Genomic DNA, 24,385 nt, shown 5'->3' with positions numbered 1-24,385 from the left:
TTGCATCACGGGTCACGACATAATTTATCCTCCACAATTTGGTTGCCAGAAGACCGCTGTGTTGTCAACGAATACCTGCCAAGCTCACCGTAGCATTGCAATTTAGTTTCTATACACGTGATTTTCCAAGCACTGGGAATGGGTTGGTTTTATAGTCTGAGAATGATGTTAGAAAAACCCACATCTGTCTAATGAAGGCAGCATAAATACTCTAGAACTAATGAGGACACACTTGGATACAATCAGGGTTGGGCTAGAGAACAAAGACATGACAACAACATAAAAAGTGAAGTTCAAAATAAAAGTCAAAGGCAATCTAAAAGAAAGACAAGAGATGCCCGTTCCCAAACTCCACAAACAATTCTAATCAAACCCATTTCAGTCTGTGATGGACAGACACAACAGCTCAATTCACTCTCTTAGTAGAAAACACACAGTCCTTACCTCCATAAGAAGCTAATAGGATGGAGGGGTTTGAAATAAGTGGTTATTTAGAGATGAATACCTCCTAGCCTTAGGAAAACAGCTGCTCTAATCCATGAAAAGAGTCTTTACTGTTCTGTCACAGGTGAAGCGTAACTGATCGCACTTATAAAACTCATATATGGTGCACAAATGTGAAGAATTTATATTTATGCATATATAAGTTTATATACATATTATTTATATATATGCATATGCTATATACATTATAAAGATTCTTCATTCTTCAGCATGTTAAAAATGATTTCTAACGGATCTGAAAATTCAGCTTTTCCATCAAAGGATTAATTCACATTTTAAAATATATTTAAATAGAAAACAGTTGATTTAAATGAATAACTTTGTGTTTTACTGTATTTTTACAGCCCTGGTGAGCATGAGACCAAAAACACACCCCCAAATATAGAAAATGGTATATTACATACATGCATACATACAAATGCGCTACAATGCGAAACAAACATGGTGTAAATAGTTATAAAATAGAAATGTTTAGTTTGAAAGTAAGAAAGGAATGTTAATTGTTTTGTTAGTGTGAAGTACTATTGAACACACACTAACTGTTGACATCTTTTACAACGCTTCTCAGTAATGGTACTTAACCAGATTAGGGAAAAAAGGCTCAAATTAGAGGCCTGCATGTGTTTGCTAGGAGTGTAAATTTACCTTCCAGCACATTATCCCACCTCACAGGTGTTAGAAATTAAGGCAGAGGTGGGGAACAGCAGACTCTACGGTTGATAAGCAACAGAGCACAACAACAGACTTTTTGTATTGCCACTGTTGATGTCTAGAGAGCAGGCAGCCAAAGACTGATATATTATACAATTTAAATGAAAGCAAATTAGATAATGAGCATTTTACACAGTGTTCACATAAAACATTCAATATTAACTTTTGAACATTCATTAAGAAATATCTGAAAACAGAAAATGTGGCATAATATTCGAAAACACAAACAAATGTGTCATTAATTGACAATGCAGTCGATTGTGAAAATGACACTGCGTTAGACAGTACCTCTTTGATTCACCAAGCTGATGGCAATAATCTCAAAATAGCAAAAAATTTAATTGTCCTGGCCAATATGCCAACCTACCACTAGCAAAAACTATTTTGCATAACAAATTATGAAATTAACAATATCAAAATACCATTACCGATGTGGAAGCCTGTTTTCATCACTAAATAAAAATTAAATCCACACATTTGCGATTTTACATCTCACAATTCTGACTTGTTTCTCAAACTCAATTGCGAGGCATAAAGTCAGAACTGTGTGAAATAAAGTGGCAAATGCATGTTTTAAAGTCAGATTTGCAAGACATAAAATTGCAATACTGACATTTTCCTCAGAACTCCAAGTTTAACTTTATAAAATGCAATTGTGAGACATATAAAGATTTTTTTCCCCCTCATAATTTGACTTTATAACTCGCAGTTGTAAGAAAAAAGTTGGAATTGCGAGAAGAAACAGGCTTCCTCATGGTTCTCAACTGGTTGCTTCAGGAGGCAACCCATTGCAGTACCAACATTGTTTATTGCACTTAAAATCCAACACTGAAATGTATTACTGTAATAGAACTATTACTGCCCAACAATGACAAATTTTGAAAAACAACTTTGTAAATGTATGAACAACATAGCAACTTCCTTATTAAAAGTGGCTAGGCCTATTTGTGTTCCTCTCCTAACTATATATGGCTTGTTGCATTTTTAATATTTTTAATACTTTTGCATTGTTTTACCTCTGCTGTAACAGAACAGTCCTGCGACTCATTTATGGGTCGTGACCCATCATTTGAGAACAACTGACACTTTTGCATTCACATTCTGTTTTGTTTCATACCACAGCAATGTTGTATTACAAATTCAGAAAGATGATCTCAAAGTTTCCATAAACAATAGGGAATAATAAAAGGTTATAATTTAAAAAAGGTAAAATACCTACTGTTGCCACGTTACTGCGTCAACCACAGAACCACCGTTTTTCATAAACCTGTGAAAGAGAGAGAAAAAGTATTATCAGTTTATATCAGTATTTTTTTTATTATATGGAAGGTTATTATTATAGCATTGGAAAAACAGTCTGCTCTGCCATCATAAATGACTCTTATACAGAAGAACTGATAGCCAAACACACACGACTGCATGCATGGTTAACAGGAGGTGTCTGTTTATTTCGCCGCTGACACTGATCTCTCAAGCTGTGAGTAAATTTGTGCAGAGAGGAGTTTACCAGGGAGCTGAGTAATCTTAATCAAACGAGGGAACAAAACTCCTTATAGGGAGCAAAGTTTCTAAACAGTTGTTCGTGTGAAGGCAGTTTCACACAGAAAAACAGCGACCACCCTTTCTCTCCAAAACTCCATGCCGTCCCATAATTCCCCTCTCGTCTCCCTCTCTTTCCCTTTGTCTGTCCGCTGAGTTAAAACTGCATTTATCATTTCCATCTGAACGAGACTGGTAGCAGCAAGGGGTGGCGTCTCGTTCCAAGGAAGACCTTCGACAAAGCACTTGTGGTTGTAATACCAAGTTTCATTTCAGCCTGCCAAAGTTATGACTGCTCAAAAGCCCCCGCAGGAAAACACTAGGCGGCTTATGGCAGAAAAGTAAAGGGGCGCACCTGAACAACACAATACAAATCACACAGAGCAAAGAAACGGCTGCCAAAAATATGACAGACAGCTATAGTGCTGGCCCAGGTTTTCCTTCTTGAAATATCATTTACCTGAGAAGCCATATTGCTTAAGATATTGAGACTTCTAGTGGTTGGCAATCTGACCAAATTGGAATATTACGTTATGAGTCATTTTATTTCACGTTTACAATATAATTGTTACGATAGGTTGTTTTTAGATGACACTGAAATTTCCCAATTATGCATTCTATACAATAACTATTACAAATACAAAAAGAGCCCAATCTTAATGAAGACAAGTAAACAATAAGTAATTAAATAACACATAAACTATCTACAAGCAAATTTTGTAGTTCTTATTTTCTTATTTAAATCCTAAATCTCAATTATGAGAAAATAAATCTTAATTATCTTAGCTTCCATTGCAATCAGTTATTTTTACTATTAAAAAATATAATACAAATAAATAAATGGCGCATTTGATATGAACACATCTGTTTATATAACAGAATGCAAAATAATATTATAAATAATTGTAATACATTTAAAATATTTCAAATACATTTAAACAGATCAAAAAAAAAAAAAAAATGGACTAATACTGCCACGACTACTACTAATTGCTTACTGCAAAAAAAAAAAAAAAAAAACTTTATTATCCAAGAAAAATTTCAATGGGATAGGAAAATAAATTTTTCCGAAAACAAAATATTATCCGATAAAAGTTTACTTGAGAGGGAAAATTAAATATATAAGGACATTATTTATATATTACTCATATTTAAATAATATTTACAAAAAAATCATTTCTGCTGTGAATGAAAAAAAAAATCCTGTTTTGTTTTCTACTTTTGGGAGCTATGTGTTTGTCCTCTCATCATTCTTGTTGATTTCAGTGTGTGTGTGTGTGTGTGTGTGTGTGTGTGTGTGTGTGTGAAGGTGTAGACAGGGCCTAGTAAGCCGCTGGTTGCAAGAATGAGGAAGCTCTGGTCAGGCACTGACAGATTTATTTCTGGCTCTGTCACACTGAAATTACAACCAATTAGTATCCACTCACAAACGCCATTATTCTACTAAACCAGTTTTTGAAGAACAGCAGAAAAACACAAACAATGTTAAATGAACACTCACAAAGGAATTCCAGAGGTATTTATCTCAGACGTCATTATTAGAAAAATGTGGTCTTAATACTAAGCACATCAACACTGGCACTGCTTTAATAAGCTCCTGTCATAAAAAATATATGTGTTTGGAAGCATAAGGCTGGCAGCGTTGCTCAAACCTTCTCTTTAAAACCACACACTAAATGATTAAGACAAGATTCTCCTTTTGAAAAAGAATTTAAAGGGAATTCAGTCATGGGTTTTCGATTAATCATTTGTTGTTAATTAGAAACGGTTGATGTGCGAGATGTTGATTTCTGTTAGCAGTTTTTGAACATCCTTATTCTTCCGCATTGTAATTCACAAACAAATGACTCCTATGAATCATTCAGAAAGACTCACTCACTGAATCCATCCTAATGGTTTTTGATTTACTGATAGCAAGTTATTACTTCTATAATGTCTTACTGGAAACAAAAACCGATACTATGTTGAACTTAATGCTCAGAATTAAAAGCTGTAGTACTGAAGTCTCTGTGCTCTTGCAGGAGAGAGTGGGAGGAACGAGTAACACGCAGGTGGAACATTGCTCTGTCACGCCATTAATAGAGTGACACTTTATTTATCTGATGGTGAGTTTCAATGGTGCTACAGGCCCCTGGACTAACAGTCCACATGGAGCAACATAAACACGACTCAGCTATGTGCTCCTCCAGGCAGACGGACAGTACTGCGCTTTCTTAAACAAGATCTCTTATACGAGCCATTAAAACGAGTCCAACATCAGATAAGCCTTTCTGCAAACACCATGCCATAACCCGTCATGATGCCTTTTCACATTGAAAGTGCAAAACGCCACAGCCATTCAGAAACATATTTGAGACTCTCTACGTACAGTTAAACTGCTTACATTCCCAGCATGAAGATTGATGATCTGTCCTTTTTAAGTTACATCACAGCCAAGAACCGTTATTCACTACTTGCTGAGTAAAAATGATGTCATCTACATTACAATTCAGAATTTTGGGGTCAATCATTTTTTTTAATAAATTAATTATTATTATAAATTATTATTATTAACTTTATACTATTTGGCGTCCAGTTGACTTTCAAATAAAAAGGTTATTTTGCATTTCTAATGCGATTTTGGTTCCCTTGACAAAAATTAAATACTGCAAAAAGGGGTAAGCAAAATATTCTTGTCTTCCGTTTGAAATTTAGCTTGTTCTAAGCAAAGTCTAAGCTTGTTCTGAAAACAAGACCATTTTTACTTGTCTAGAAAATCCTTCTTGATTTAAGAATTTTTAGATATCTGGGCTGGAAACAAGACCAAAAATCTAAGTAAGAAAAACATTTTTTGCAGTGAAATAAAAAAAATCAACTTTTTTCTATTGGCTTCTGAATTATTTCAGAAAAAAAACAATTTTTAGCACACTGATTACTGCCCAGTATATTAGGTATATGGGACACATGATGTTATTTTGTTTCATGTTTAATTCAGCATTTGACATCTAAGTATCTAAGTATTACTTGACCCTCTAACTCTAACTATCTATTCTAATTGTATTTTATCTATGTCTTTTTATTAAAAAATAACAATAATAATAATAATTATCTGTACTGCGTTAGGCTAACCAAGATTTGTAATAGCACTTGCACGTTGTTGCTCTTTTGTTGGTTTTGATTGCTTCTTATGTCCTCATTTGTAAGTCGCTTTGGATAAAAGCGTCTGCTAAATGACTAAATAAATAAATAAATAAATAAATTAATTATTTGTTTTTGCGGAACAAAAAAATATTTTAAGCTCACCAAGGCTATATTATTTAATCAAAAATAGAATATTGAATACTGAATAGAATATTGCTGTAAAAACAGTAATATTATTAAATATTATTATAATTTAAAGTAACTATTTAATATATTTCAAAATGTAATTTATTCCTGTCATTATTCCAGTCTTTAGTGTCACATGATCCTTCAGAAATCTTTTTAAAATGCTGATTTGCTGCTTAAGAAACATTTATTAATTATTAATGTTGAAAAAGGTCGTGCTGCGTAATATTTTACTGGAGACCGATACATTTTTCAGGATTCTTTGAAGAATAAAAAGAACAGCATTCATCTGAAATGTAAAAAAATATGTCTTTATCACTTTCATTTAATTTAGTGCATCTTTGAATGCAAAGCATGAAAAGAAATAAAAAACAAAAAACTAACCGTCAACTAACGTGTAAACTGTAAATCCATACATCTACTAAAGGCTTCAAAGCTAATAAAAATGGACTAAAAACCTCACAACTTTAATTTTCATATTCATAAATATATCACGTGCTAAACGAAGTTGAAAGTACAATATATCTGACAGCATTATCAAAATATCCAGGATACTTTTTAAACCAACACACAAACAGAAACCTGTAGAGTTTCCTGCACAGCTCTGCAGTAACAGATTCAGTTTATGATTGATCATTCTCCACATACTGTCAAACATTTAAATAAGTGCACACAGGGAGGCCATAATATTTCTGAAGCAACGTTAGAGACACTCACCCATCTAGTAACAGGATTGCATTTTTTCGAGGAAGGCCGATGTTGGGCCCGTAGAGGTTCGCTCGGCTGTAGAAACGCACCGACTGCAGTGACGTCTTCAGAAGAGAGTAATCCTGAGCCAGACGAGAGCTGTTGACTGATCGAGCAGCCATTGTGCGGTAGCTGTTGGGCTCTTTGATGGGAAATAAAGAAAAAATATGCATTATAAGACTCTAACTATAAAGATAGCTGATTAATTTAACTGGAAAAGTTTGGGTCAGTATGATTTTTAAATGGTTTTGAAAGTCTCTAATTCTCACCAAGGCCGCACTTATTTGATCATAAATGCAGAAAAAAACAATAATATTGTGAAATATTATTACAATTTAAAATACCTGTTTTCTATTTGAATGCATAAAAATGTAGTTTATTCCTGTGATGGACAGAAATCCTGTGAATTTTAGATGGTCATTAATCCAGTCTTCAGTGTCACATGATCCTACAGAAATATTTGTATGGAAGCCTTTTTTCCGCAATGTAAAAAATAAATAAATACAAATAATAAAAAAGACTCACAATTCAGACCTTTTTCTTTTTCAGACCTGTCTACTCTTCTAGAAATTCCAAAAAAAACTAAAAAAGTGTGCTAAAATGTCACAATTTCCCTTTTTTATTTTATTTTAAATATATATATATATATATATATATATATATATATATATATATATATGTATATGTGTATATATATATATATATATATATATATATATATATATGTATTTTTATACATACATATATATTTATTATTATTATCAATATCATGGAAACCATGATAATTTTTTTTTTATTATTAAATTAATAGAAAAATAAATGTAAAATGTCACTTTCGATCTATTTAATGCATCCTTGCAGAATAGAAATATATATTTTTTTCTTTTCTTTTTCTTAATCACAGTAAAACAGCTGTGTAAAGATCCTTCAGAATTTATCCTCATATGTTCCAGCAGAAGTTGTATTTTTGGGGGAGATATACCTTTAAGACTTCTGAAGCAACCTGACACCCAATCACAAGCGAATATGCAAACTGCCTTTGAATTATGACCTATATTGTGGTCAGCGCTTTGTAAACTATTTAAACAAGGCAACACTTTGGGAGGTGCACACTTGAAATCACAGAAGTCAAGTGGCGAATTTGATAAACATCGAGTGTGTGTTTGTGTCTGGGATAGAAACAGAGATGCTGAGCTGTAGCGTCAGTACAGTACCAGGGAGAGGCCAGTGGAAAATATGAGGCATTATTATTATCCATTAAAATATTATGCTGTTATTTAAATAAAAAAAGCACAAATAACACAAGAAATACAATCATGAAATAAATCATCACAGTACCCGTGCATCACTTTGTGTCACGCTGGCATGACCCACTCGATAAACATCCACCCACAGCAGAAAATATTTCTCTTTGTTTCATTTGGACTCTGTTCGCTTGAAAGTGTTTGTTTTTGAATGAACAGCTCTGTAAAATCTGATTTAGTAACAGCTTTTAAACATTCAAATGGCTGTTCCAGTAATAACATTCTTTTTTTAGAGTTAGCAAAATGAAAAGATTCTGCTGAAAGGATAACTTCTTAACTGGTATTACATGACAGATATTAAATTCTGATAATATTAATTTTCATATGAATTACATTTTACATTCAATACTAGCTTATTGTGCTGCTTCCTTTGTTTCGTATGACAGTCTCCGAGTGAAAGCAGCGATCTGTACGCCTGCAGTTTTTCTATGCAAACAGCTAGTAAAGTTTTGACACATGCAACATGCAGCTAATAAACAAACGATTAAGACAATATATGGTTTGTGTTCATTCTTAAATCACTCTCTGGTATTTTTATAGGTTTAGTGTTTAGTATGGAAAGTGTGCGATATTTCAGGCTACACATGCTGTCAGTAACATAGCTTATATTCTGTCTAATTTTATGCAAGGAACCCAGATCATCATAAGATCATAATTATTCAAGTCAAAGGTTTTACACTCTGTGCTGTTTTGATGTTTATAGAGAGACATTTGATGCAAGAGTAACATGAATGGGGCAATTTGCAGCATGTCTGGCACAGGACAATAGATGAATGAATGCTTAGAGCAGATTACAAAGTCACCAGGTGTCCTTTTGGATTCTGCTTTGTGAATTTGTCCCCTGACATAAGCCCTATTCGAATGGGTTTCGTTTTATATGAAGAGGTGGGGTAATGTAATAATGATCAGAGCTTCCCTGAAATTTTTAAACCCATCTGAATTGCCCATGTCGGTCAATTTTAATGCATCGGTAAAGAATGCTTCTGTAAAAAAAAATACTACAATTCTCTATTCTCAGTTTATCCAGCTGACACTTTCCAGCCTGTAGGATGTTGTACATCAAGAACTGCAAGTGTCTCAAGTGGATGGTTGTCAATGAGAAGACACTAGAAACGAAATATAGCTGAGTGCAGATTTAAGGGCCTTCTCTCAAATTTAGCATTTCCCCTCAAACTCCAAGAGCGTTTTTTGCTGGAACATAAATAAATCAATAAATAAATAAACAGAGAAAGAGACAAAGGACAGTGACAAATAAGCTTGTTTCAATATTTCCTATTAATCCCATCATGCCTAATATTTCCTGACACAGTGAATGGGTGCCGTCAGAGTGAGAATCCAAACAGCCAATAAAAACATCACAATAATCCACACGATTTCATCAGTCCATCAATTAATGTCTTGTGAAGTGAAAAGCTGTGTTTGTAAGAAACAAATCTATGATTTCTATCTATTTCTTCTGGCCAAAATATGAGTGCATAATCCATAATAACGCTTCCTCCAGTGAAAAAGTTAATCCCCTGCTGTCCTCACATCAAAATATACCAACATATTTGTTTAAAACTATTTTGCTTATAAATGGTGCTTGATCTGTGCATATTTCCCTCCTGAAGCAACTATTTGAAATTAAAAATGTCTTGATGGATTTGTTTCTTATAAAAGCCTAATTTGTGGATTACTTACATTACCTGTGGATTATTATGATGTTTTTATTAGCTGTTTGGCCTCTCATTTTGACGGCACCCATTCACTGCAAAAGATCCATTGGTGAGCCAGTGATGTAGTGCTGAATTAGAAGTGTGAAGGTTTGAACCTGTAACCTTTTAGTTGAACAATTGCATACAAATTAATCACTGCTTGATGGGATGGATGCTTCCTTCTTCTTTCATAAGCACATGGAAGTACAACCTTCCATGTCACCGACTGATATCATGTCAAAAATATAATTTGTGAATCTGCAATGGCAAAGACTCACCATTGCCAAGCTCCCAGGAGATGTTGTATTTTTTGCTGGCGCTGTATTTGAGCAGACTCAGAGCACTGGAGGCGTTCCATGAGTTGTCAGGGTTTCTGTGCAAGGCATTCAGCCCAAAGATCAGGTGCAGTCCCGCGCAGTCGGCAAAGTTGTAAAGTTTGTCTAAAGACCTGGCTGGGAAAAAGCCAGACACAGCTGTAACATAGATACTTTCATTTTTTTCATTTCATCTTAATAATCATTTTAGTTTGGACTCTTGAATATTGACTATATAAAATACATATAATTATATCAAATTATAAAATGTATACTACTATCCTTCATTTTATTGATATTACATTACTACTCCTGCTCTTATTATTATTGTTGTTAATTATAATAATAAAATATAAATTATTATTATTATTAATAACATAATTTTATTTTTTCTTTAAACTTTAATTTAACCTTTTTAAATACTTCAAAACAAGAATACTCATGACTGGATGAATTTAGGGAAACTTTTGCTCTTTTGATACCCAGGGCAAAAGCTAACATACAAACAGAGAAGATTAAAGGAAATAAAAAACAGAAACGCATCAAAGAAAGTTTTCAAATTTTAAATCTGCCCGACAGACAGACATGATAATTCTGATTTTGCTAATGGACAGCCGTTAGCCGATGTTTGGAAATTCTATCTGTTAAGAGCAGCAAAAATAAACACAAATATTTCACTACCCTTTGACTTCATTTCCTGTGTTTAAAAGGAAGCAGATGAAACTGTGAGAGACACACATGGAGCCTCATCTTGTCTGTGATGATAGATTCTGAGCTAAAGGTCACTTATAAAAAGTGGATACTCTGTTATTTTAAGTAGGTGCCCACAGTAAAGCCTTGGTTTATTTCAAAAGTTGAGTCAACTGTATTTTTTATTTCAAGAAGCATTTAGAACAATTCCAAAATCCCATCTTCCACAAAGTTCCCATAGTCTTTGTTTATTAAATATTTGATTATGCTTTCAGTTACCAATAAGAGTGTAGTACAGCTTCAGGGAACACATTTTATTGTGTTTAAACCCTTTTTCACAAATTACTCACCAAAATCAGCACAGAAAATGTGAAAAAGGTTTGCAGATTATGTCTGGGCATGGATTCAAGCAGCTAACATCATAGACTAGTCTTGGCATTTCTGCACCGAAAAAAAAAAGTGCTATTACATCTGTTCAGATATTTATTCAATAAATATTTCTGACTGCGGCATGGGCAGAAGTTCTTTTTCTCTCATGAGCGTTTATGTACAAATGAATCAAAACAGAATCACAAGAACAACCAACAGTCAGCACGGCTAGCAATTCAAAGACAGAAATAAGCATTGGCGTGACTGCGAAACTTAAGTTTAATTTTGTAGTCAACTTTATAGCTTTTATCACAATTTGAAACATCAACACTAACAGCAAAGTGTCATTTCTTAAATAGCCTAATACTCTAATCACGTGTACAGACATACAAAGTCTCGTAAAAAGATCCAACACCCAGCTTCCCTGGGTACCAAACTATAAAAGCAGGTCTTTTAAATCAGCACTTTAAAGCAGCAGGGAAATGTTCCAATTACAGACTCGTTAAAATATTACCATAATGAGGTCAAGATTACATTTAATTCAAACAAGCAGTCAAACCCCAATGACGGACCTTTTATCACTCTTACTTAACAGGCTTTCAGACATCAAACAAATGCAGTTATATGGACTTGTTTACTAGAGTTAAAAGCTTTAATACAGTAAGCATGCCATTATATATATATATTAATTTATGTTTTTAGTTATTTATTTTGCACAATATGTTGGACCACCTTGCCACGTCTGTGGAGAATTGTGGGAGTTCTGCTTGTTGTGCAGCCTTTAGCACTGTGAGGTGATTAAAACGGCGCAGTATATCAAAGACAGATGGATGGAAAGCAGGACTGTGCTGTCAGGGCAGAGGAGGAAACAGATCCAGATGTGGGTTCGTTCCTCAGGTAACCCACAATCTCTCTCCTCATCGTACTCTGGATCAGGTAGAGAAACAGCAGAGCAACCAAGCTAAATGTGCTTCAATCATTTGTATGAAGATAGATAGATAGATAGATAGATAGATAGATAGATAGATAGATAGATAGATAGATAGATAGATAGATAGATAGATAGATAGATAGATAGATAGATAGATAGATAGATAGATAGATAGATAGATAGATAGATAGATAGATAGATAGATAGATAGATCACAAGGTAGACAGAATGATAGATAGAACAATGTTACAGTTTTCACACACAGTTACTACTGTGCAGTACAGTGCGTTTTTTTCTTTCTTTAAGGAGTAAATCTCATTGATAGAACAGCTAGTTTTCCTTAAAACAACTAGTTTGATCAGGTCCATATTGCTGAGCTACAGTAATAAGGTAATTAGTGTTTAAGCAGCATCCTGCCAAACTCTCCCTAGAGCTCCGGACGAACGAAGAACAGAGAACACACGGATTTCCAGAGACATCAGCTCTTTTTCTCGTTCTTTCTTTATTTATCCCTCACTTTCTCTGGCTCTCTCATCCTCTCTGTTTTTGACTGTTTTGCTCTTCATCAGTGGTAAATTTAAATAGTGACAAATGTCAAAGAGACAAGAAAATAATGTTGATTTTGGACAACCGTGAAGCTTTTCTCGCAGGTTAGCCTGCCACCTGTAATTCATTCTTTATCAGTAAATTACAATAGGAATAAATCAATATAGAATACCAATATAGAAATATAACATATATAAAAAATAACAATATAGAATATTTGCTTACATTTGTTATTATTATTTTACTCACTCGAAGAGCCAAACTCCCATGATCACATCTCATGTTTTGAATTCGATTTTAGTTTAGTAAAATGTAAAGCATTTAAACTCCATTTCTGTGTCACACAACACATACATGCAGTTTGTAAGCGAAACAACAGCAGACTCAAACTGATGTGTTTCCACTGCATAACAGAAAAGGAAGTCTGTATAGAAAAAAAAGTGATTTCTGGAATACAACATTAAAGGGATATTTCACCCAAAAATGAAAATTCTGTCATTTACTCACCCATAAGTTGCTCTAAACCTTTACATTTTCTTCTGTTGAGCACAAAAGAAGATATTTTGAAGAATGTTTATGGTAGCCATTGACTTCCACAGTATTTTTCCATAATATTGAAATCAAAATATCAAAATATCTTTCAACAGACAAAAACTCACACAGGTTTGGAACAAATTAAGGGTTAGGGTTAGAGTAAATGAACTTTTGAACTTTTGAAATTGACATTTTTGAAAATGAAATTGAACTTTCCCTTTAAGTATTTCTATTATTAACAGCCATAAATCGAAAAATGGTCATCATGGGTGTGCCATTGAGTATTATCCCAAACTGGTCATGAAACCTATAATTTAAATAAGGATCATGTACATTTTTTTATGAAAATGTAATTAATATACACAGAACAACCGAACTAGTTAAATTTAAGTCAGATTTATTGAAGAGAAAGTGTTTGTGTGCCTGTTACTGTGTTTGTAACATGGATCAAGCACCACAGATGTCTATTTTTCAAACAATGGACCTCATTCATGAAACACAAGCAAAATACTTTTTTGGAAATTGTTTATAATGATGTTCTGATGTAAATTTTTGGGTTCATGAACGTCTTTGTATTTGCAAAATTATCAGTTATTACACCTGCTTCTATCCACATATAAGTAAATGGCAAGTAAAACATCCAAATGTATTGTGTTCTTTCAGACACTACGTTTTGATAACACTGTAAATATATAATAAAAAAAATTTAATTCACTGATAAACAAAAATGAATGAAAACTGTATTGTCCATTATTTTTTTATTATTATTATTATACACTATTACTCTGAGCGCCAATGGAATTTGTCTGCAAGCTTAACATTTTTGTTAATAAAATAATGACAATTTTTGAGCCAATTAGTCTCTTTAGCATTTATGCAATATACTCCCAAACCTGTGAAGGGAGTGCAAAAGATTCTACAGCATTCCTATACGTGTGATTCACATAATATTCATAATAAGTACAGGTGCGCACTGTTTACAAATGTGTAAAATACACACTTTTAACATCAAATATGAATCGTTTTTTCAGGAAGGCCCATTTAATGCACAACTTCCTCCACATTTTTTCATATATTTCTGAACGTTTCATGAATGAGCGAGTAGTGCACTTCACCAGCATTAAAAATCTACTCGCACCTCTGCTACACAGCACTGCACAGCTTAGCTAGTGTGAACCCCGTAGTTTGTTAATATGGGTGCCAAAATAAATATGCACCACATACACACTGCTTTCGTGTGCTGTGTGAAACAGGCCTTAGTTTCAAAACGCTGCCAAGGAGCTCTTCAATAACTTTGGCTAATGTAGTGCAACTATGAGTATGAACGCATGGATATATTAAAAAAATTGGTGCCTTTGAACTCTCTTAGAGTCGATTGTGTGAACTTTTGTAGCAAGTTCAGCAACTGCTGAACCCAATGAGTACAGCTAAAGTGCCCGATCCCCCCTCTCCCAATGTAATGGAAACAGAAAGGGGTCTGGATATTGTCAGGGTAGCTATCTGATCACAGACATAAGACTCCCATAACAAGCTGGACTGCACCAGAGCACTACGGCTCATTTCTAAGCCAGCTTATTTCCATTTATGACACGTGATTACCTACAGCAACTATCAGGACAATGTACACCCAAAATCCCAAAAAGAGATCAAAGCACTTCTGTACCATGGAAACATCTCTAAATTAATGTCTATAGGGCTCTTTCCATTGAAGTTGTTTTCAAGAGGAGGGAACAACTACGAGAAGTAAACTGCATGTTTTGTATCTTATAAATAAACTATAAAGTCCAAAAGTCTGAGTAAAATGTATCTATTTTTTACATCTCCCTCATTTATATTTTGATTTTGCATTGCTGCATCAGATGTTTGGACCCCCCTATATGTTTAAATGAAACTAGGCTATATGCAGCCCATTTCTCAAAATGAATTTAAAAAAGACCAGATTGCTTTTATAATCATACGCCACATGTACATGCTGTTCACATTCCTCACCATGTAATCAATTTTAATTGCATGCAAGCCCCTCTACATTACATGGGATGCAATTACATTAATTACATGGGATGCATTCTTCAGCGTTCATATCAAAAGGACAGTGGAGAAGTCATGTGGGCTCATGTTACACCTAAACAAAGGAAATGTACACTTGTACTGAACACTTCAGACCAAATGATGAAGCTGCTTTTAAGTGAGATATGCCAAAAGAGCGATGCAAACAAATTTAGCTAAGTGGATTTTGATACAGTAAATATAACAGATAAATGATAGCAAAACTTTTTTAAAAATCTTTAAATAAAAAATGACTCGTCTGCTTAAATTGAACTACAATATTCATATAGCAAGTCAATTTCTATAAAAGTTAGTTATGTCTATCTGAAATCTGAAACACATGGCAAATTAATAACTTATTTATAACAATTTATAGATAGTGACCCCATTAACAACAGCAATAATTCTTCAAATAATTACAATAGAGCATTATCTAACATTATCAGAGTGATACGATCTGAAAAATAATGGTTCTTTATTGGAAATGGCAGAACCTTTAACATCAACGGAATCTTTCAATTGCACAAAAGGTTCTTTATAGAGAAAAAAGGTTCTCTGGAGAGATCAAAATTGTTCTTCTGGAATCATTGTGAAAATTCCATTTTGAAGCCTTTGTTTTTAAGAGTGTACTTTGCAGGCATTAAAACTAATCAAGGGTTTACAACGAAAACAAAGTGCAGGGAGTTGAATCAATCATTCGCTTTTAATTAGTTCATTTAGCTATGAACTGTCTAAACAGACCGATTAACTTGAATGAATCAGACTTTCCACAGCAATTTGGATTCATCCAAATGACCCAAATTTTTTTAATCAGTTCACTCCAAAATTTGTTCAGATTAGTTGATCGATTCACGTGATTTTACGTAACATAGTTACTCCAGTTGGTGGCGACAAGTAGGTGCATTTTATTGTACTCATTAATACACTCAATCAAAAAAATCAATTAAAACATTTTTTTTTTATTAACATTTGTCTACAAAATCTAGAGACTCCAAATTGTATTTGCATCATACTGTACCCTTTTTTTTCCTACAAATGATAACAAAATAAACTATAGAAAAACTAAAATAACTTAAATCATTTAACAAACTCCTTACCTCATTTTAATTGCATATGGTCATTGCAAAAAGTGATTTTGGTTAACGAAATATGAATCAGTGCATGGACATGAATGAGAGCGATTCGTTCACCTAAGATCTGTAAACCACCGATTCCATCACAAGTGATACGAAAGACCATCATTAATTTAAGCATGTGCTATTGCTCCCATAGTTTAGTCGATATAGCCACAGACCACTTACATTTCTTCATACGGTGTAAAAAATGAGTTATCACTGGTTTCACGTGGCATGTTAAGCTCTCTATTGCTAAACTGTGAGAGAGCTTTCCAGTCATTGGAAGTTAATGTTATTATTTAGCTTATTTTAATTCCCAGCTCTCTTTAAAGCAATTTCAAGTTTAATTGTTCAATTGCAGTGGAAAAATAACCATGGCTAATTATGACTAATGACTACGGATGCCGGACAAATCCTCGGTTTGTGAAGAGGACGGATACCATCCCAACCCTCCATCAACGCTCCTTTCGAGGAAAAGAAAACACCACATCACTACGTGCATTACTTAGAGCCATTTTTATTGGCGCACGCTTTTAAACCATTACAACGGCGACCTGCTAAGTAACTAAAATGTTAAACAACAAGTAATATCCTGTTAAATCGTAATGAATGGCTTCTGAACTTGCTTTCCGTTCAATTTTTCAACCACACAAGCTTGCTGTTAGTGCAGCACTTAGGAGCAAGACCCAATCCCACCGCACATCAGTTTTAGGAGGGATCAGTTTGAGGCATTTCAGAGACCCCCATCAAAGCGTTCCTGTGATGTACGACAGGCTTCCCTTCAAAATAAGTGCTAGGAAAAGGGGTGCAAATATGGTTTCAATAGTCGGTCTATGCCTGTGGTAGTCTGTAGCACACGGTCCATGTCACACAAACCCAAATGCACTCGTATTTATAAATACAGAATTACACCGAGACCCTGGTTTGATAGGGCTCGATACACACTCAAAACCGCTCAGGTCAAACCACTTTTGTGTTTGGGAAGAATGCAAACTATGAAGACACCTGTTTTTAATTCAATTATGGCTAGCTTGGACAGTGTACATAGCTATCTATGCGCTTTATGTCTTTATGGTTCTTATCGTGCATCGAAAAGTATGTAACTTGCACACAGAAGGCCACATTATTTTGTGTGCATATGCATACACACATAAATGCGTGAGTATATACATGTCTGTGCGTATGTGTGTACATGTGTCTGGCCATGTGGTTGGCAGTGAAGGAGAGCAAGAGCTGACTGATATGTTAACATCTCAGAACACACTCTGGTGTATAAACATCCACACACGTTTGTGTACACTAATTAATCTTCCCCGTGAGGCTGCCTCATGCACAAGCACATGGTTTGGGCAGTGCAGGACTGCCGCGCTGGACTTTGATTTCCTGCTAGTGTCAACAGTCCTGGGCGCAGGACTGATTGGAGCTGCATTTGATGAATTCAAAGACGAGCGCGTGTGCCAAATTACATCAACCGCTTTAAAATGTCTTATATAAGATCCAAATTCAAACCAAAACCACTTGTGGGGGCAAAGTTGACCAAGAGACTATACCAAGAGTTTCTAAACATGTCCTTCAAGTATTAGTGTTGAAATGCATTATTGTGACATGAAATCAGACCTGCGATAAGAATCATAAGCCGAAACCTAAAAATGTAAATATCTTGTCTTCCAATTTGAATCTTTCACAGTGAGATTTTTTTTTTTCTCGGATGTGAAATACTTTTACTGCCTTCAAGACCTTCTGTAAAGTTTGCACTTATGAACTTGAAAGTCATATATACCGCATACCTTGTAGGGGTGGTGAGATTTGAAACCGCTTAAAAAAAAAAGACTCCATTTACTTGATCAAAAACACAGTAAAAATAATATTGTAAAACATTATGAACATATTTTGTATATTTTTATATTTCTATTTTAATATATTTGATAATGTAATTTATTCCTGTGATGGCAAAGTCTTTCCAGTCTTTAGCATTATGTGATCCTTCTAATATGCTGATTTGGTGCTCAATTAACATTTCTTATTATTATCCATGTAGAAAACAGTTGTGCTGCTTCATATTTTTGTGGAAATCGTGATACATTGTTTTTAGAATTCTTTAATGAGAAAACAACAGCATTTATTTGAAATAGAAATATTTTGTAACATTATAAATGTTTTTACGGGCACGTTTTATCAAGAAAAGTATTATCTATTAGAACATATCATTTCAATCAAAAATTCAGTGCCAAAAAAGATAGGGAAGATTGTTTGCATATATGAAGATGTGCTTGCTTCCCTTCACAGACATGGAGAGCCAAACGTTAGTTTTATGTTGCCAGACGTTTCACTGTCAGCATAAGATCGAATCCAGTTTCTAGTCTGGATGGAAAAATTAATAGTGTCAGTTTGTTTTGTTATGTGCCATTTAAAATCAAAAAGGCTAGTTGAATGTAGTTGTTAAACTGCAGTAGTGAAAATGGTGATAGAATGAGTTCAATTCAATCAATTAGTTTTAGTGAATCAGATCAAGCTAAATCTATTTCAAGTGAATCGGTTCAAAACTCTGATTTAAAAATGTATATATATATATATATATATATATATATATATATATATATATATATATAACAGTATAACAAGTATATACACGTTTATGACTTAAAGGATTAAAGGTAGCATATTTCATAATAACAGATCTTCAAAGAAAGAGAGAGTTAATCTTCAGTCAGCATAATTATGTCATCATTTGAAAGGTTTAAAGAGGTTTGCATTTATTTGCGGTGTCAGGGAGACATGATAAGTATGAGGATATAGGGAAAAGAGAAATCTGTCAAAGAATTTCATTTTAATTTCCGCACAGAAATGATCAGATGAGCATTGAAGAGCCACTGGCTACAACTATAATGACTGCAAGTAATTGCAAAAATAATGCAAAACCAGTTGTCTTCAGCAATTTTTCAGGGTAATAAAATTATGGCATAATCTGATAATCATAATCGGATGCTTGACAAAGGAATCAATTACAGTATAGCACTAGAAACAACCCCAAAGCCATGGGTTTGATTCCTAGGGAGCCACATTAACTAAACAATTAACTAAAATGTCTATTTTGAATGCATTCCAAGTTGTTTTAAATAAAAATTACTGCCAAATGCATAAATATGTAATATATTAAAAATGTATCTTATCCAATAAGAGTCATAACTAAATCCAGTAGTGTTTACAGTAGCAACTCCAATACCATTACGCCAAAAAGGAAAAAGGAACACATTTTTATTTGTCCAACTGTGCATTTTCACAAGCCATTCTCATCTCAGGACATAGCAGCTCTTTCACATACCTGCCAAAATGATCCTAATTACCTACTAATGCCGTAATTACACCATGATCTCTTTAAAGAGACAGTGCAGATAAGAAGGGTGAGGCACTAAAAAAAGCCCTTGAGCTGTTTTACAGCACCTCTTCAAAGGATTTCCTTTCTCAGACAACAGAATCAGTGCAGCCCGTCATTCACAGAAAACATACAGATCGCCTGCCTTCGTCTTTCAGCTCTGTCAGAGCTACAGGAACGGTTTCATTTACACGCAAGCCACTCTCACACAAAAGGAACCCCAGTGACATGTTTGTTTGTGTTTTTCAGCTCTAAGTGACAGGATGTTTCATGAATCGTCTTTTGGCAGTAAATCATCGTCTGAGGAACATATGCGCTTGTAGTAATGCGGAGTGTATAGATTTGAGGGAAGAAGAAAAAAAACATCTGTCCGGTTAGCTTAGCTGGTCCTCTCCAAATAAAACCATCTGAGGCTGAAAGAAGATGAGTAGACAGCGCTGATCCGAGACATGAAGCGTGAAGGATACAACGTACTATGCAAAATTCCCTAAATGGCAAGCAATAATTCAAAACAGCTCTCTGGTCTCAGAACAAATGCTCTTTGTGATTAAATACTGAACTGTTCAAGAACATGTCATTTCAACGCCAGAAATGATGGAGAAGATAGTATATGAAGATATGCTTGCTTCCCCTCACAGACATGGAGAGCACAAAGGTTAGTTTTATGTTGTCAGACGTTTCACTGTCAGCATAAGGTCAAATTCAGTTTTTGGTCTAGATGGAAAAATGAAAAGTGACAGTTTGTTTTGCTATGTGCCATTTGAAATAAAAAAAGGCTAGTTAAATGCAGTAGTTAAACTGCAGTAGTGAAAATGGTGTTTTAAGTGGCAATATATTTTGAATATTATGGTTTATTACTTGCTGTTTTTATATTGTTGCCCATAAAAAAAATCAATAAAATATTTTTCCTTGTGTTCATTAACTGTAAAAAATGTTCTACTGTATTTTATTTATCGCATTAAACATTCAGAATATATTGGCAACAAGGGCTTTTTGGTTGAAATGGTTCTTTAATTGAATAAAAATCTAACTTTTAAGCCATTTTAGAGCAAATACATAAATATTGAGATATACACTAACTGTTATATTGCTAAGTTTTTGTTTTTTTCAAATAAATATTTTCAAATATTTTCAAATAAATGCTTTTCTTTTGAAGTATATTTATCAAATAATCCTACAAAATGGTTTGCACAAATATATTGCGATAACGGTGATAATGATAAGAAATGTTTCTTGAGCAAATCATCATGATTTCTGAAGGATCATGTGACACTGACTCACAGGAATAAATGACTTTTTACAATATATTTAATTTTTTTTTAAATTGAAATAAAAATTTTACAATAGAACTATATTTACCGTATTTTTGATCAAATAAATCCAGCCTTTATGAGCACAAGAGACTTCTTTCAAAAAACAAAAATCTTACCGACAGAAGGCTCAAAAGGCTTAAAAATGTCAAGATATTTTATAACCTTAATCATAACCAAATTTCTTGATGCATCACATCATTTTCTAACGAATCATAATTAACCATTGTCCATGCAAATATTTACACCCCAACTGATTACAGTTTACATAGCGTATGAGTCAAAACACCAAATCCACCACCGAGCAAAACAGACAAACCACCTGCACCGGTTATCAAATATGGAACTCGTTTTCCGGAATTATTCCTCCACATACGCAGGACATGTTAAAATGATGAGTTACCGTAATAACTCATCTCATCAGATAAGGCCCCACAGTTCAGTCGCTGACCTCAACTCTGCATCAGAGGTACAGACGTAAAGAGCAGTTAGGTCTCTGTAGTAACCGTGTCTGACAGCGCTGGAAAAGACTTCAGTACTGCGATGCATGTTTCCACCAGATGCTCTCTGAAAAGAACAGAGCATTTTTCCAAGCATTTTACCTCAATAAATACATTCCAAAGATACAAGCCATCAAAACATTAGTCTTGGGTTCCCATTGTAAATTCTCAAGTAGACAGATCACGCTTACCATAGTCAGCGCCTGAAACAGACATCAGCTCGTCTGACCTCACTGCATAAGTGTAAAACGACTACTGAAGCTTCAAAAACAACCTAGAAGCAAAGCAAATTTTCAACTTGTTCTCACAGACCTCTATGACTCTATTTGTCTTGCTCTTTATATTCAAAAACATTATTATTCAACATCAAGGGGATCTAATTCAAATTTAAGGTGCGCATACACTGAAAATAGCTGCAGTTTTTACTCAGAAATGGCTAAATTCCACATTTAATTACAAAGAAACAGAAAGTAAATGAAAATGCATGTAAAATTTTGACGTAGAAAGAGTTTCTACATGTAAAACATAATAGCCTTTGTTTTGTTTACAACTTTGAAACTTATGTTAACACTTTACTTAAAGCCTTTATGTGTAATGCATTACAAAAGTAGTTTTAATGCATTAATTATGCCTTGTAATGCACCCTATAATGCATTGTACAATCTCATGAATAATTGTAGTTAATTCCTAATAAATTAATTTTTACACTATGCATTTTTAATTTGGTTATAATTATTTACGACAAGATATGAATGTATTACAATGCACATTATTACAATGCATTATAGCCTGTAATAACCATTTATAATGCAGTATGCATAAAGGCTTTAAGTAAAGTGTTACCATTATTTTTTAGAGTGTATTCGCAGTGCATGCACACATTCTGACAGATACTTAAACGTACAATTTCTAAGTTTCATCAGCACCTAATATGCAAATATATTTACGTATTTACATCTTCCTAAATCTTTACAAATATTTGAAAGACTTTGTGAATTTGTGCAGGTTTTACAAGGTGGTTATTTTGTATGAATTCATATGATGTGATTAGTACAACACCATTAAGATTCACCCCTGAACCTAATTGCAGCAGGGCATAAGCAGATCGTACAAAACCATACAAATGAGACTCTACAAATAAAAATTAGCTACCGTTTCGCCAAAACATAAAACAGAATTGCCAAGACAGTGTATTGAACCAAGTTTAACACTCAGATTACACTGTGTGATAGTATGCACTAAATCAATATGATGCTGTAACTTTATTATAAATACAATAAAATATTCTTGCAACTCAAACAGAAGACAATGGTGCTAGCAACAACAAAGTCATGTGTTCATTTCCCAAGGAAAGCAAGAACTGCTACAACGTAAAAGTGTACATTAAATGCAATGCAAGTCACTTTAGATAAAAGCATCTGCCAAATGCATAAACGTTATTTTTATATATATATATATATATATATATATAAAATCCTGTGCATTCAATTCATCAACATTTGTCCATCTCTGAAGCTTTGCTATACATAGTGTTTCCATTTTAAAAGCTGTCCATGTGTTTATACTGCACGTAACACTGTCTATCTGTGAATCACACTTTATGCACAAATACCTCCAAAGAGCAATGGGATCACGGTGTTGTACACTGACATTGCCATTATTAAAATGTTTAGCACTCTAAGCGGCTGCAAATTGTGCTAATAACAGTAGCACAATGGGGCACCAGCACAGTAGAGGTGCTCTGTTGGCCTTATGCCGTGCTCAGTCAACGGGCGCTCTCCATCTGCCTTTGCTTAGAACAGTCAGGTCTTGTCACTCAAGTTTAAAGTGAGCAAAATAAAGCAGAGGGGTTTTGGTTAGCCTCCTGACTGGAGGCTGTTTTAAAGCACTCCAGTCTGCCACAGAAAACTCAATTTTACTTTTCCTACCCATGTTCCCTAGACCAGAGCAAATTTCATTACATGTTTATGGACTTATAAAATTCCTTGCAGAATACAGCTTTCTTCACGCGCGGTTTCATCAAAACGTCTGAGGTGCGCAGAGGTCTTAGCACCGTTGTTGCAGTGCTGACATTTAGCCACATATTTTTGTTTCATCCAGTTCAGTTGAATTCAGTTCAAAGCTTGATCGATTTCAGCTTTCTAATAGTGCACCCTGAGAGGAAACAGATCAGCCAATCACAAATCTGCGAATGTGGTGAAAGATCTGGGCTGCTAACCCAAAGGTTCTAGTTTCAGACCACAGAAGGGATATTTAAATGATTTTTCACACAAAAATGAAAACTCTATTCCTCACCTTTGTGTTGTTCCAACCCTGTATGCCTTTCTTTGTTCTGTGGAACCCTAAAAGACATATTCAACAGAATTTCTGTGAGAAAAACTGTGAACAGAAACTGTGGTCACTTTCATTGTATGGAAAAGAGTTGCCAGAACATTCATCTTAATAGCTGTTTTTGTGTTCCATGGAAGAAATTAAGTAATAAAGCTTTTGGGCAACTATCCCTTTAAATGAATGCTTTTCATATTAAAAGTCTTTCTTATTTATTATTATTTTTAAACTATTCCCTTGCCAAAACATCTTAAAGCTGCAGTCAGTAACTTTTTTTGGTTAAAATATTTTTGAAATCGATATTTGAGCAAGTACATAACCAGCCAGTGTTCAAAACTATCGCCTTACTTTAGCCTGATTCACAACGGTTATCTTATAATAATGTTTTCTAATTTGAGTGGTATGGGTAGGTTTTCGCAGAAAATTCGAGCATGCTGCTGCGTCATTAAGTCACGTCTGTAAACAGAAAGAAGTTGTCCTGGCTAGTAGGCTATTGCACGTGAGGTTCCTGCAGGTGCCGGATC

General features: G+C 34.2%; 1 protein-coding gene across 1 annotated transcript in view; it reads right to left on the bottom strand.

The window, feature by feature from the left end:
• The window catches only part of LOC306882305 (inactive heparanase-2-like), a 77,291-nt gene that overhangs the window by 36,969 nt on the left and 15,937 nt on the right, over positions 1–24,385 (bottom strand). Inside the window, exons 4-6 of the mRNA XM_079436843.1 lie at positions 10,084–10,257; positions 6,778–6,949; positions 2,435–2,482 (exon numbers count right to left, since the gene is read on the bottom strand). Coding sequence (XP_079292969.1) covers positions 2,435–2,482; positions 6,778–6,949; positions 10,084–10,257 — 394 coding nt within the window. The remainder of the gene's footprint in view (positions 1–2,434; positions 2,483–6,777; positions 6,950–10,083; positions 10,258–24,385) is intronic.

This window comes from Barbus barbus, assembly GCF_936440315.1.
Source record: "Barbus barbus genome assembly, chromosome: 16".
In the NCBI taxonomy this organism is placed as follows: Eukaryota; Metazoa; Chordata; class Actinopteri; order Cypriniformes; family Cyprinidae; genus Barbus; species Barbus barbus.
The sequence above is the reverse complement of the archived record's forward strand: the minus strand, read 5'-3'. Positions and strand labels throughout refer to the sequence as shown.